At 37.0% G+C, this 16671-nt stretch overlaps 1 protein-coding gene across 4 annotated transcripts in view; it reads right to left on the bottom strand.

The window, feature by feature from the left end:
* cttnbp2 (cortactin binding protein 2) overlaps positions 1-16671 on the bottom strand; it is a 153747-nt gene that overhangs the window by 65275 nt on the left and 71801 nt on the right. For all 4 annotated transcript variants that reach the window (XM_072267579.1, XM_072267577.1, XM_072267580.1 and 1 more), the window contains 4 exons: positions 10828-10927; positions 9637-9787; positions 5169-5423; positions 2859-2976 (listed from right to left, as the gene is read on the bottom strand). In XM_072267579.1, the coding sequence (XP_072123680.1) occupies positions 2859-2976; positions 5169-5423; positions 9637-9787; positions 10828-10927 (624 nt within the window). The remainder of the gene's footprint in view (positions 1-2858; positions 2977-5168; positions 5424-9636; positions 9788-10827; positions 10928-16671) is intronic.

The following is a 16671-nucleotide window of genomic DNA, read 5'->3' as shown; positions in this document are numbered from 1 at the left end:
CATCTGCAAACTTACTAACCCATCCATCAACATTCTCATCCAGATCATTTATATACACGACAAACAGCAGAGGTCTCAGTACAGATCCCTAATCACAGACCTCCAGCTAGAACTTGTCCCTTTGACCACTATCCTCTACCTTCTATGGACAAGCCAGTTCCGAATCCAAAAGGCTAATTCACCATGGATTCCATGCCTCTCATAAGGGACCTTGTTAAGCACCTTACTAAAACCCATGTCGACAACCTCCACAGCTCTATCTTAATCCATCGCTCTCGTCACCTTGTCAAAAATCTCAATGAAGTTAGTGAGACACGACCTGCCCCAGACAAAGCCACGCTAGCTCTCCCAACTTAGGCCATGGTTTTCAAAGTGCTCATAGATCTGATCCCTAAGATTTCTCTCCAGTCACTTCCCTACCATTGATGTGAGACTCACCAGTCTATAATTTCCAGGATTATCGCTGGTTCCCTTTTAGAATAATGGAACCTTATTTCCATTACTCCCTCCTTATATCTCAAACTCTCTAGTCCTAGTAACATCATTGAGAATGGTTTCTGCACACTTCCTGGTTCAATCATATTCTTCCTATAACACAACAACCAGCACCACACTGAAGATTCCAAGTGTAGTCTCACCAACATCTTGCACAGCTTCAACGTGACATCCTAACTCTTGCACCCAATGCCCCGTCTGATGAAGGAAAGAATACACCACCTTGCCTACCCAAGCAGCCATCTTCAGGGAACTATGTACTTGCTGTCTCTGTTCAGACACTGGGCAGGCAGTACTACTTTCTGTGATGACATTGCAGCTCCAGTTGTTGTAATATGCAGCAACAAAGTTTATCTACCAAGAAGGTCCAGCAACAAAGCAGCCTACAAGGTCATAAAATCTTAATATTTCTCAGAAAATACATGCATTAATTCCTCAACTATTTAGAGGGGAAGAAGTTGTTCCTGAATCACTGAGTATGTATCTTCAGGCTCCTGTACCTCCTTCCTGATGGTAGTAATGAGAAGAGGGCAGAACCTGGGTGATGGGAGTCCTTAATGATGGATGTTGCCTTTTTAAGGCATTTCTCCTTGAAGCTGACTGGGTGCCACGGAGGCTGGTGCCTATGAAGGAGTTGACTGGGTTCAGAACTCAGTCAGCCAAGTCTGAATGAACAAAGCCACTGTCAATGCCATTGTACTTCTTCTTTCAAACTTGAACCGGGTACTTCTTCCCCCACCCAACGCAACCCAGAGCAAAAATAACAGAGAAGGAAGAAAGGGGAATGAGGCAATGCTTGAAGTTTACCATAAGGAGTAATCAATGAGGAAAAGCAATTAATTAAAGCTGAAGTGTAACAGTACAAGCACTAGTCTGTGCTTTTGAGGCTGGTGTTAAGTAAAACACTAGAGGCCTATCTGGGTACACTAAACACAAACTGGTTGATATATGGCCTCATTCACAGCTTCAAATCTGCAAAGTGTACATATACATATTGTGTTCCACTTCCAATATTTTAGGAGGCTGAATATAACTCACATGTGCTATTTTGTGTATTTAACTTGTGCTGGTGTGAACAAATGTTGCCATGATTTACTACAATAATTTCCTCATTATAAGTACATCAAATAATTTGTCAATATGGCAACTGGAGCTTAACAATTTAAAAGTGTAAATATTTGATGCAAGTTCTAGCTAGAGGTACAATATTAAAGACTAATATTGAATATTTTATTAAGTAAGCATTTAAACTCTCAACCACAGATGGAGTTTATAAAATAAGTTCAATGAAACGTTATGAGGATTTGTTTAAAATGATTGTTTAAATTCAGTATCATTGATAAGACTATGTATTTTTAATTAAACCAGTTAAGTGAAACACCTAGTTTTGTGCATGTAAACTTCACATCTCTTTTTCCCATTTGCTTGAATTACTACTCAACTCCCATCTTTTATTACAATCAGAAGCAATTATAAACCATACACATAGATCAAGAGCATAGCCACATAAACGTAAGCAATAAGACGCAGGTTAACTTCTAAAAACCCTAAGATGGACATAAACTAGACAGGGAATTTAAAATAAAAATGTATTTCTCAAAAGCATGCAAAGTTCAGCAGAGACCAATAAAATCAGTGTTTCTTAGAGGAATAAAGTTGCAGTGTGACAATATTCTCTGCACTAGATTTTTCTATCTTATAATTAGATTTGAAATCTTCTTAAAAATCATCTAAATTGTAATGACATGTGCACAGTTATTTACATCTACCTCTAGGAAACGCTGTGATACTTCATATATCAAACACAGCACTATTACTACAGTTAAAAAAAAACACAAAACCAAACAGCATGCAAAAGCTTAATTACCAATGTATGTGGATATCATTTTGTTGGGTGGGTCATCCTTTTCAAAATAATAGAGATTATATCAATATATATTTTGACACAGTGCAAATAACAGCAATAAAGTGCAAAGGTGATGCATTGCCACAATTAATAAGTTAAGATAATGATAGCATTACTCCATAATATCGCAATACATTATTAAACCTGAAAGGTGTATTACAACTGCTTGGGATTTAGATTCTGCAATTGCTGAACATAAACACGTTAATTTTCGAAAGGATACATTATCAAAGGTTTGGGGTCAGAATTGTGTTTTATAGTTGAGCTTTTCAAATTAACTGCGGTGTAAAACAAGTATTGTCACGTTATTACATATTATAACTAACAGTACAAAGCAATCTCCTTGTTAAGAGTCAAATTGAAGTGGATAACAATCCAAATACCACAATTTGTTTGGCCAAGTTACACTGAAATATACTGTACATTTAATATTCCCTAGCTATTTCACTTTACTCACTCCAATTCTCCAGCAGGTGCTTGCAGTCATCCGTGGCCACATCATGTACAGTCCTTTGATATTTATCTTTCCTATTTGGGTCCAATCCACTATGCCTGCAGAGCACTTCCAGGCAATTCTACAAAATGGAAAAATAAGAGAAAAGCAAATTTGGTTAAGCAGCTTCATTGCTGGTGGAGCACGTCCAAACAATTTAGCATGATGAGGAAAGTTATCCCCTTTCTCATTTCAATTGTAAAACGATACTGGAATCTGATTAGAACTCCTCTGTGAGCATTTCCAATATCAGCTACGTTGGTGCCAGAACCGTGGCGACACTTGTGGGTGCCCCCAGCACAGTCTACACACTGTGCTGCTGCTGATGCACACTACACACCTCAACTTTCAATACTTCCATGAACATGGAACAAATAAATCTCATCTCTCTAATCAAAATTCAAAGATGGGAGAATCAATCACATTTTAATTATATTTTACTGAAACAAAATATTTTAACAATGATTTCCCAAACTGTCATTTTGAATATACATCCTAAACTCATAAGGAAGTTTCATACAGCCTTCTTGTAACTCTACATTCCAGCCAGAAGTGCTCATACAATATTAACGCATCTGAATTTTTTTCCAATCTAATTTAACCAACTAATCTAATAAATATACGAATTTCAACACTTCCATCGTATGTTTTACACCCCCCTACCCCACCCCCGGACCTTCACTCCTGGAGTTTACCAGCAGAACCCTGTAAATTCTCTGCTATTGCTTCAGGATATATTGGATATTGCACTTTGTGAAGTTATTTGCTCCAAGCACCTCCCCCCATCCCACCAACTTGAATGGTGTTTAAAACATGTGACAAGAAAATGAGCAACATTGACTCACATCAACAGAATGATCAACAGATGTCATCATATTAAAAGGCCATTCAGAATCTTGACTGTATTCCACTAATCAAATATATGGCTTTATTCATCTACCCAAATTGTATCCGTAACCTTCAATACTCACATCTAACAACAAACAAGAATAATCTCAGTTTTGTCATTTTTAAAATGACTTCGCTTCAACAGCGTTTCAGGGGATAGAGTGCCATGGTTTCATTATCCATTAGCTTCTCAAATCAATCTTGAGAAACCTATCCTTATTTTCCTTTTGAAAATTATTTGCATTATTTGAACTCTCCATTAGCAAGGGTCCACAAATCCCTTGCTTAATGGTATTGGTCTATAGCATACTAAAGGTTGGAAACCCTTACACGAGTGGATATAAATTCCTTCCCCCCTACTCAGTCGACCCTTTTTATCATTTAAGTACCTCAACTGTACCACCCCAATCCTCATTTCAATGAACAGCCATTCCCTTTTTAGCTCTGATATCTTTTCTGTGAACTTATGCTTCAGCCACTTGAAGATGAATAATCTTTCACTCAATACAGTGTCTTGAACCGAATATAATTCTTCAGGTACAGTCCTATCAATGCTCTGTTTAGCTATCAGTTTCATCCCTTTTCATGCTTTTGGTGCTCAGTGCATTATTTCTGCACGTGAATAACTAAAATCCTTTCTTCATGCAAAGTGCCTAATATTATGCAGTTAGGAAAAGCCGTTCCTTGTTTCATGAATAACTTACTCACTAAGAGGAACAAAATCTTCAACTTTGTTTTCAAGTAGTATGAGAATCACTTATTGCAGTAGAACAAAATGGTTCAATCCACTAGAATTAATATCTGAATTTTATTTTTCGGTTAAATTTTAATCGAACAAGGCCATCATGTTCACAGCGCTTTGTGTGTTACACAAGTAGTGAATAATTAAATAGAAAGCTGTGCAGGTTTAAATTTTAAATTAGATACTTTGTTCAAGGAATTTAAAATGTAATCTAAATGGGGTAAATTATAATTAAATAGTTAACAATATCTCTGGATAGTTAATTCTATGCATATATTATCTTTTAACTGAAAGAAAATGTGTGCTCAGACACACAGTTAATGGAACATGAAATACAGTCTGCAATATGAGCACAATATGAATCCATTGCTTGTCCTTCACATTCACTTAATTTAAACTGAACAAAATAGCCCTTCTGGCACTGCTAATGTTTACAGGAATCCGTTAAAGGTTTATGTTGTATATTATGGAACTCTGAACCCAATCCAGCATTTCCCTATTCAGGATAACATGAAAGTAAAGGATATACAATTTAAGAAGAAAACTTAAGTCCATGGAATCAAAATAAATTGAGAAACCTTATTTTAAAATTTGTGTTTCAATGAGTCAGCTATATGGTAGCAATATAATATTACAAAACAGACCTTAAAACCTTTAGATGCTGCAATATGGGCAGCTGTCCAGCCTTCTTTGTCGGTGTGGTTGATTAGGTCAGCTGTAACCATATTCTCCACTCTGAATTTATCACTCCCTTCAGGACATTCAGGTTCTATGGAGCTGGACTTGTGCTCTGACTCATCAGCAAACCTTCCATCCCCAGATACTCGATGATACATGAGAAGCTTCAGGCAATCTATGTGACCAGAATTCACAGCTGCATGAAAGGCAGTCCAGCCATTCTAAAAGGAAAGAAGGAAAGTCTCCTACTCAATTTCTGTCACCTGAATGTCATCCTATTAGAAATTTCCATTAGCCATCATAAACTGAAAATTAAACCTGGTTTTATCACACTAGAAATTAACATTTTATCTACTTCTCTAGTCAAATCAAAATTCTAAGTACAAATATATTTACAAGATTGCTGAATATCAGCAACTTAGTGTTAGTGTCTTGGTGCTACTCAAGTAAATGAGTTGACTAAGAAGCAAGAACCACAAAATGATTTTACTCAGAAAGAAGGGCCCCAAAGCACCCAGTATGTGGTGTCAGGGAGCGCCAATTTGCTTTGCCAATTAAGCCCACATCCAGCATCTGAATGAGAAAATAACTGTGCATCCTTTTAAACATGTTTCAGTATGCCAAATAAGATAACTGTTCCTATGACAGGAGCAATATCTCACAGCAAATGATCACAGGAGCAGTGCACGTACCATCGTCAGATGAGATCTTGAAATATGCCCATCTCGGGTGAAAGCTTAGATATGTTAAAAACAGTGCATCTTTTACATTACCGAGTTCATTCAACAAGACCACCCATGCTTAACACATCAACAATTCATAGCATTGAAGTCAATAGGCAACGTTAATGGCACAAAGGCTATTTAATCTGTCTCATGGCAAATGATCATTTATGCTACAGGGCACAAAAGTGGATCGTCTAGATTCCACATATCTTAAGAAATAGCTTATAAAATATTAGTTTTCCATTTAATAAGAGTTTAAGTTATTACATTTAAATTTTAAGCTACTTTTATTGTTAAGTTGTAAAATGTTAACTACAGAAACAGGCCATTAGGCCCAAATGGTCGATGCCAACTAAAGCATCCTCCCTGATAGTCCCGGCCGGCTACATTCAGCTCATAACCCTTCAAGACCTCCTCCTCCTGTTTGCCTATCCAAATATCCTATAAATGTTTTAATTGTACCTGCCTTGATCACTTCATCTGGCAGCTCATTTTAAGCATTCGCTCATTGTGTAAGAAAGTTCTCTCTCAGTTCTCTTATAAATCTCTCTCCTCTCATCTTGCACCTGGATTATCTAGTTTTAGACTCGGCAACCCTAGGAAAAAAAAACATCACCATCCACCTTATCCATTCTTCCTCATGATTCTACTGGGGTCATCCCTACTTTCCTACACTCCAGGAGCGAAAAAATAGAAGAGTGCAGTGTGGCCAACCTTTCCCTATAACTCATGCCCTCCAGTGCAGGTAGCAACCTCATAAATTATCTCTGCACCCTCTCTACCTGACAATGTATGTAACGGGATGACCAAAACTGTATGTAATAGTCTAAGACGTATAGTATAACTGTAACATAATGTCCCTACTCCTAATCAAACACAAGTGTCCTCACTGATAAAAGGCCAGCATACCAAACACCTTCTTCACCAGCCTGCGTACTTGTACAGCTTCATTCAGCAAACTGTGCACTTATACCCCCAGGTACCTGTGTTCCACAAAACTCATATAGTGAACGGCAGGGCACTGACAAGTCTTATCCTGGTTTGATCCTCTAAAATGCATCATTCTCCACTTACCCAAGTTGAAATCCATTCGCCATTCTTTTTTCTAACTGATAAAGATTATTTTGCAGTTCATTGTAACCTGCTTCGTAAACACAAAATACTCTGCAGATGCTGGGGTCGAAGCAACACTCACAGCACGCTGGAGGAACTCAGCAGGTCGGGCAGCATCCGTGGAAACAATCAGTCAACGTTCCGGCCCGAAACATTGACTGATCGTTTCCACGGATGCTGCCCGACCTGCTGAGTTCCTCCAGCATGGTGTGAGTGTTGATTGTAACCTGCTTCACTGCCAACAAAACCCTCTGATTTAGTATCTTCAGCAAATTTTCCAATTGTGCCACGTACATTCAAAGCAAAGTCATTTATTTGACAATGAATAACACAGGTCTGACCACTGACTCTTGGGGCACCACTAGTCACAGGACCCCAGATGGAGATCAGACCTTCAACTATCACCCTCCACTTTTTATCATTAAGTCAATTGTGGATCCACCTCACAAGCTCCCCCTGCTGAAGAATAGAAATCTTGGCCATCTCCACACATAGGTAGCCCTGGTGGTCTTTAAGAGGACCTCGTCTCTCCTTAGTCACTCTTTCACTGTTAACATAACTGAAGAACCCAGCCTGCCAAATCAATCTCATAGCCAATTTCTGCTCTCCCGATTTCTCTCTTAAGTCTGAACCTGAAAATATTATAATTCTCGAGGGGTTTGCTCGTACCCAGCTGCCTAAATATGATGTACAATTCTTACTTTTTTCTTCTCAAAGCTTCAATATCTCGTTATCAGTCAGTGTTCCTTGAACTTGGCATGTCTACCCTTCACCCCAACAGAAACATGATGCCCCTGGTCACCTGATATGACACCATTGAAAGCCTACCCACTTACCAAATGTTCCACTGCGTTTAAATAGTCTTCCAGTCATCCAATGCAAGGTCCTGCCTAATGTTCTCAAAGCTCGCCCTGTTCCAGTTCAGGCCTTTAACATATGGACTTGTTGTCACTATTTCCGTAACTACTTTAAAACTAATAGAATTATGGTCACTAGACCCAAAGTGCTCCCTAACTGCCACTTCAGTGTCTGAGCAATACAAAGTTAACTTCATAACAGATAGAGAACTATTTTTTATAAACAAATACAGATTTATATTAAGCCCAGGTAACATTTTCCTCCTGTATTCCTCCACTCCCTCTGTCTCTTTCTCCTGATCCACCTTCCCCCATCTCTCTGTCTCTTTCTCCTGATCCACCTCTGGTCCACCACACCCTCATCTCTCTGTCTATCCCCCCCTCTCTCTCTCTCATGATCCACCCCCCATGTCTCTGTCTCTCTCTCTCTCTCCTTATGATCCACCCCCCATGCCTCTGTCTCTCTCTCTCTCTCTCCCCTTCTGATCCAACTTTGGTTCATCCCCCCTTCTCTCTCCTTCTGATCAACCTCTAGTCTTCTAAATTTTGTTTCCTTTCCCAATGCCTATTTTCATCCCTCATTTAGCTCCATCCACCTAACCACATACTTCCCCTAATATATCCCATCTCCCATTTGGTTTCATCCACCTGCCTCTCGCTTAATGGTGCCCAGTATTACCTTCTTTATGCCAAACGCAGAGATTCGACACAATTTTATCTGGGGATCATCCTTGTCAAGTATAATGAATTACAAATTTGCAGAAATCACGACTTGGCAGAAAGCTTACATGTCAAATATTTCTATTTTTATTGAACTATCTACAAATCTAAGGATCACCAACAACCAGTGAATGCACTCTTCTTGCTGCTACCATTAGGCAGTATGTACAGAAGTCCTACACAGCCAGGTTCAGGAACAAATACTCTCCTACAACCACCAGGTTCTGAATGTACCTGTATGACCTCAACCCTATCACAGCAATTGAACACAGTGGAGTACCAATGTACCACCATGGACTTGACTTAGATTGCGCCTCTGTGGAAATGCAAGACCTTGGTGCAAAACAGTATGTTTTTCTTATTTTCACTGGTATAAAATTATATATAATTTATATTCTTTATTTTGTCTGTACCCTATATGCCTTTGATGCTGCTGCAGGTTTTTCATTGTACCAGCCCTCATCATATTGTGCACATGACAATAAATTTGACTCTATATTCTTTTTTTTTAATTTTATTTTTATTTGGATAAGGAATTCACTAATATCACGTACTTTTTTCACACATATAACCTTTTCCATTTTTTTATATGTATAAAACTATATTTATACATTCTTAAGTACACATTGAGATGATATAAAAGGAAATTAGACACTTAAATAGATAATTATGTACTGTGGTAATTCTAATCTACTAGGCTAAGTAATGGTATTAGTTGTTAAGAAAAATGGTAATAATAGTTTCCATATAACTCTTCTGGACCATTTCCACTGGTCCAAAATGTTGTATATAAGCCTATGTAACAACCTTAACTCTATATTCAAAAGAAAATGTGACAAAAAATTTGAAAACACTTATTTTAGCTTGACTTTAAAATAAACCGAGATCAAGAAATAAAATCTCTTTAGTAACATGTCATATGAATAAGTCAATTTGGAAAATGCAAGCATCTTTAAAGCTTTCAAAGGTTCTTAAATGTAAGTGATATAAATGCACAGATTTTCATTTTTAATACTTACAATAGTCTTTGTGTTATAATCCACTCCAGCTTTCAATAAAATCAGTGTACATTCATGATGTCCATATATACATGATAGATACAGAGGAGTCTCATCTCCCTCAGCAGCATAGTTTACATTTGCACCTTTAGCAATGAGCACTTCAGTGCATCTGTCAGGAAACAAAGCAAAATTGAACTACCTTTCAAAAATGATCAATGGCTGTTTACTTTTCATTGCAAATACTTAGGCACCAATGCCTTTTCGGGTAGGAATTGTTGTCCTTTAATGATAAATAGTCAGTAATCTGAAATTTAAAAAATTGCAGATGTTTTCTGGTTCTCCATATAGAGTTCAAATTGTGTGACACACCATCATAGTAAAACAACATGCTTTTTCAGGACAGTTATCTGCATGCTGGGAAGCACTGTAATAAAGGCAAAGAAGAGTAAGTTATCCTTGTCTTCTACACTGCAATTCCTAATACCCAGATTGATTACAGCATTGACAGAAACTGAATTTACATTCCAGTACCTTAAGTTGGGAGGGATGCATACCATAAGGTTCAAGGACGGCAAGTGACGGTTGGAATCGCAGTAGTAGTTTGGCAGTCATGAAGGGGTAATAAATTTAGCTGAAAGAGTTCCTGCAGATGCTGGAAATCCTGACTAGCACACACTGAACTGCTGGAGGAACACAGCATCGATGGAGGCAAATAAACAGTTGAAGGTTCAGGCCGAGACCCTCCACCGTGATAGGACAGGAAAGCGGCTGAAGCCAGAACGTACTTATCGTGCAATAAATTTAGTTGGTGTGATGTGAGACAGTGATGTGTGGGGAAAAGAGGTCTATTGGGTATTTGCTGAGCTCCTGCTTCGCAAGAAAATAAAAACTGTTTTCCAGGTGGCAGCTTCAGGTTGCCCTTTTAAGGTAGATGCATGCAATATGCAATGCATATCAAGCAGTGAATCACAACCAAATTTTCTGAAGTGTTCTTGAAACAGCATTGAAATTTGATTCAGCATATAAGGGAGTTTTAAGGCAATCTGTCAGGCAATGGACTTCCAGTCTGGAATGAGAGTGCATAAGCACTTGCAACAGAGTAGCAATATATCCTTGCACAACTGCTTTAGTCGTGTAAATTGGTTGTGGTAATTTCTAGAAGTCATAAACGATTTTTGAAGTCACACAGAATGAATGACGACATCTTACCCGACATGCCCCCCTGCAGCAGCTGCACATAACGGCGTGTATAAATTCTTTCCCACAGCATCAACCTGTGCTCCGGAGTTCAGCAGTAATGTTACAAAATCTACAAAGAAGCAGGTTTTCATATTTATAGTTGATACACTCACAAGCATTCAGATCGCTGAGATTCACTACGACTCATATTTCTGTAAATACATTTGAATAATATTAAAAATCCAACACAAATTGTTGCGTGAATTCCTGCGTGAGAAATTAGCAAATCTGTGCACAGAGAAATGAAAATGGTCACATAATAGATGGTGAAGCAAAGAAGTAAACAGACTTGGCTGGAATTATAATCATCTTTGTGTTAATCATCAGTTTTTTTAAAAAACTTATATTCAACTAGGAAAAAAAGTCATCCAATTTGAAATACAGGAATGATTCACTACAGTTAATTAACAATAATACTGAAATTAAGTTCACTAAGCATGAGTAACATGCTCTATTTTAAAAAGGCTCTCCTTCCCTTACTCACCCTTGTCCAATTCCATCTGTGGACTACATCCCCTTCTTCACCACCAGGCAAAAGGACCAAATAAATGCCATCGATACAGATGAACAACTTCAATGTGTGTGCATTAAAACAAAGTATATTTATAGCTTACCTTTAAGCATACTAGTGGTGACAGCTTTTGGGGAAGTGTCTATAAAGGCTCTCAGTCACCCAGCTCATTGTATATCAAACAGTAGTAAATCAAGGCAACTGGACTTTGTGTTGTCCAGAAGACATTTCCACAACAGTTCACACCTCCATTCATGCAAAGACTAATGACCCCTCATTACCTCTACAACTCTTAACAACCTTCATGTGATTACTATGCCTCTAAACAATTCAGAGTTTTATAAGCTGGAAAGCTACCCACCATGGATCAGAACTGAAGAAGCCTCTCGGATGAGTGGCAAAACATCTTCTGGACAGTACAGCGTCCAGTTGGCTTTTGGGAAAGTGTATTAAGGTTTATTTGACTACTGAAGAAATTATACATATGACAATGCCCACTGGCATTCATCATTAGTTCATATGTTAGTAACTCAAAATGCTTACTTTGTGTACTTCTAACTTAATGGAACAGGGCAGGCATGCATTTTACTACTTAGGAAAAGTCTATAACTGAATTAATCTGATAATTTAACAAGGAGTCTACCTTGTAAGACATTGCTAAAATTCAATCCAAGTAACACCAAAAGTAATCAGAGTTTCAAAATAGTCTGCTCTAAAGAAAATATCCACTGATTTAATTTTCCTTATACTTTCTTTCCTAACCATGAGTAGACAAGTGAATAGCTCCCTTGTACAATAAGATGGACTCGATCTCACAATCTACCTCGTTTTGATCTTACACTTTATTGTCTACCTGGACTGTACTTTCTCTGTATCTGTTACGCTTTATTGAGTGTCTGTTATTGTTTAATCTTGTATCACCACAATGAATTGTATATATGACCAGTATGCAAGACAAGCTCTTCAAATGTGACAATAATAAACCAATTCCGATTCTAATGATATTAGCATTTCTTCTATTGAAGCAAGGATTAAAACATACAACTATTTCTAGATGAAATGTCATTCTACAACACAATATTTTCTAATGACCTACCATTTGTTCTTTGGAAGTTGGAGGGGTGCTCAAGGGGCAGGAAACAGATCTAACTAGATTGTTTGCTTTCCATGCTGGTCAAAGAATCAACATAGCTTTACACTGAAGCTAAGATGCTCCATTTTAAAATTACAAGTTACTTCTTCACCTGATTCTTCCTCCAGTTCATGCAGACAATCTTGCATCTCCCATTCCCATCTCAGGAAATTTCTCCCTCTCTGTCCCAGTCATAAGGTCATACAACATGGAAATAGGACCTGAGGTCCAACCTATCTATGCCAACTGTTGTCCTTGTCCTCTGGCCTCATCCTCTCAGGCTGTATCAGATCTTAATGATCCTGTTAAATACAAGCTTCTTAAGAATTTCCTTCTTCAAATCCTTTTAATAACCCCTCCACAAAACCAGTGATAATGCGAGTGAGGATTACACAAACTAATACTCTTATTACATTTTCTTCTTCCAAGTATAAAAGAAAATTAGCCTATTTAAAAAAATCAATTTCTTCAAAAATATGGCCAACAGTATCCAACAATAAAAAAAATCACATTTATGCCAACATCATAAACCTTTTAAATGAATTTTCAAACAGTTAAGAATCCCCTAATTTCATCAGTAATTTTGGTATATTATTACCAAGGAAGTACTTTATGCTGGGAATCAATATGAAATTAGTGACAGAATGGTGACCTCAGCAAAGGGCAGGCTTGCCTTATTTTAAACTGAAGAGCCAGCAGTGTGCTGCAATCTGCTCTCTGGAATCTTTTGCAAGGCTTCAGTACCTGATTTATATTTATACAGCGGGAAAATGACAAGCAGAATTGCCAGAATTAAACTGTAACACGCCTACCTCACCACCCACTTTCCTGGGTTCTCCAACACTCTGCTGGAGGTGCTAATGCAGGGGGAGGATCTGCTGTTTCCAACAGGTGGCAGGAGGGCGCCTGCACCAGTCACACAGCAAAATGCTCAGAGGCAGCAAAGCAGGAGCACCACACTCAAAAGCCCTGGTAATGCAATTGTTGAGAAAATTAAAAGATTTTTCAGAAGGACTGCGAAGCAACTTTCCATTGCTTGATGAGTTCACTTTCTTGGATTTGTATTCCTGTCTAACTTCCATTTTCTTCTGTAAATCTCTGTTTCAACCTTCACATTCTGTAACCGGTACAATCCCAACTTGCACCTTTGTGTCAAGCCACCCTATTCTACCAAAAGGCATATGTTCACAACCTCTCACCAGCCCACACAATAACATGCTCTCATTTTACTTGTTTATCTGGCTGACAGACAACAGCAGGAAATAAGAGGGGTGGGTGGGGGAGAGAGAGAGTGGGGGTGGGAGAGAGGGGTGTTGCTGAAGGTAGAGGTTTTCTTTTAAAATACAAACATTCATAGAAACACTGATTTACTTAAGTGCATAGAGTTTGCTGGAAAGCACATTCTTGCAATATTTGGAAGTAATTTCTAAACAACACACAAATACCACCCTTCAAATATTTTCCATTTTCTCTAGTCTTGTATTTATTCACCCATCAGGCAAATTTACAATCACTATTGATAGATACAATCATCTACAAATCACCTTAATTCTTTTTTAATAAGTAGCTTTCTGATATTGGCCAACTTGCTTATTTTTCAGAAAATAGTCAAATTAATATAATCACATTTTTAATATGCAGATATCAAAATTAATCAAATGAATCAGTTGGAAATTAGCTACTTTTTTTCAAAATCCACATTTAAATGATTTGGGACATTACATAATTTACAATGGATAAATTTATGATGCTCTATCTTCTAACTCACAGCATTTATCTCTAAATCGAATTAACATCCAGTAGAATAGTCTCTACCTAGCTCCGCCCACATCTATAAATTTTAGACGCTTTACAAACAGACATTTTATTCTCAAAGCACAGTGACAATTCAACCTAAGTTTTCAATTTGTCTAGGAATTTCCCCCTGCAGTGTAATTTTAAAATTTGGTTTGCTTTGCATCAGATTGAGTCAAGATAGTAACATGCTCTTGGAGAGACATTTTTAATATTATCTCCAAGGTATTGAATATAGATATCTCTCCTCACCCTATTACTGCTATCTTTGGACTACCTAAAATTTCCAGTAATCTTTCTCCTTCAGCCCGTAGAATGATTGCATTTCTTACTGTAATGGCGAAAAGATGTATCTTACAACATTGGAAAGAGCTTAATGCTCCAACTACCTTTTTTTGGTTTTCTCAGACGATATTATGCTTGAATTTGGAGAAAATTAGAAGCAATCTTTATGATTCCTCACTTAAATTTGAACAGACCTGGAGATCTTTTATTCAATATTTTCATTTAATGAAATTTTTTTAACTCCTCTTTTTTTGCTCCATATTTATATACCCTTCTGGTTTTTTTTACTGTTTTTAATGGAGGTCGGGATTGAGGACGTGATTTTAAGTTTTTTAACTCTGCTTGGTTCCAAGTTAGCCCATTGCTTTGCTTTGCTTTTAGTTAGTTGCACGGTGGTTTTTTTTTGGGGGGGTTTTTTCCCTCTTCTCTATTGATATATATATATGAAAATTAGTATACTATTATGTTACCTTAGTATGTTATGTTTAAATTACATTGTTTGTATCTTTTTTTTGTATTAATATCTCCTGTAATTTTATTATATTCTAACAGTGTATTAGTGCCTATATGGCTTACCTTTTTGTATACTTATTCAATAAAAAGATTTAACAAGAAAGAAAGATAGTAACATGCTCAAGAATTAATTTTCTCCTGTTATTAAGTGGTATAACTGAACAGTAATAAAGGTCATTACATTATGTCAGTGAGTATAATCAGCAAGAAACTTCAGCCTTGGCATTCATCCAGAACTGTCAGCGTCTATTACTAGAAGGATGAAGGCTGTATCGTGCTTTATACTGGAATTAGGAACAGAGTTTTAAAGCATATTTTTTTACGAGCTCGAGGTCCCCATTTCATCATAAAGCTTGGTGGAAGATTTATTATGGCCATAAGTAAGAAGCAACAATATTACACACTGTAGGCAATTTCAGACATATACAATCCAAAATCTAGTTTGCTGAATGCATTCCAAAAATGCCTTTTCTTTTTTTTTAAATCTGATCAGGGTAACAATATTCAATACATTCAGTATTCCCCAATAAGGCAACAGGCTAGAAGAGGATAAATTAACAAATCAAACTCATTTTGTGAAAATGTTATGTGAAGGATTAACAGGATTGAGTTATGAATGTTCGTTGTATGGATTAATTTTTATCAGTGGCAAAATTTGGGCTATTAATTACATTTAATTCAGAATCAGAATCCGGTTTATTATCACTGGCATGTGATGTGACGTGAAATTTGTTAACTTAATTCAGGTATAGATATCAATACAGAATAAAAGTTAAGTAAACTGCAAAAAGGGAACAATCAAAAACAGAAAGGGGATTCTAGATATAAACTCTAACAATTACAAAATTGTTCTTATTAATATACAAATCCAGATTAAGGAAAATGATGACAACTAATTCAAGAACAAAATTTGCTAACAGTGAAAAAATATCAGGCATATATAACACCTGAGGTGGGATTTCTGCCTTATTATAAATTATACAGTACGTGTTCCAGGAAGTGTTATCAAGTAAAATCATCTCTGCAAGTACAAGTTTTGAACCTCCAGGACTAGGTCTAGACTTCTGCTTTTAGCTATTCTTCAAAACTTATAAGAGCATGTGGCCAATTATTTCTCATCACAAACCTTACTTTCTTCTGCATGAATCCCGGCACTAATATGTTGTTAACAAACTTTTTTTGTTTTGCACTTTTAATCTTTCCCTTTGAACTTACTCAATGGGATTGATGGTTCTGGCTCCAAGTACCTGTAACGTTTTTTTTTATTGAAGCCCACTTCCCAACTTGTGTATAAATAAGACTCATCAACCAACCATGAAAAATGCCACAGGAAATTTACCATAAAAGCACATCGTCACTCTAATATGAGTCCAAAAATATTTGCAATGAAACATTTGATATGGAAACAGAAGAATTTTTAAAAATTGGCAGTACAGAATTAAACCTAAATACAAAGATGATGTTCAGTAACAACAATATTGATGAGTAATTTCTTGGGAATATTTCGAAATGTCCATTGACAACCAAAATTGCCCCATAGCATTTATGTATATTCTTGGACAAGTTTGACCACACACAA

Source organism: Mobula birostris, chromosome 9 (assembly GCF_030028105.1).
Source record: "Mobula birostris isolate sMobBir1 chromosome 9, sMobBir1.hap1, whole genome shotgun sequence".
In the NCBI taxonomy this organism is placed as follows: Eukaryota; Metazoa; Chordata; class Chondrichthyes; order Myliobatiformes; family Myliobatidae; genus Mobula; species Mobula birostris.
The sequence above is the reverse complement of the archived record's forward strand: the minus strand, read 5'-3'. Positions and strand labels throughout refer to the sequence as shown.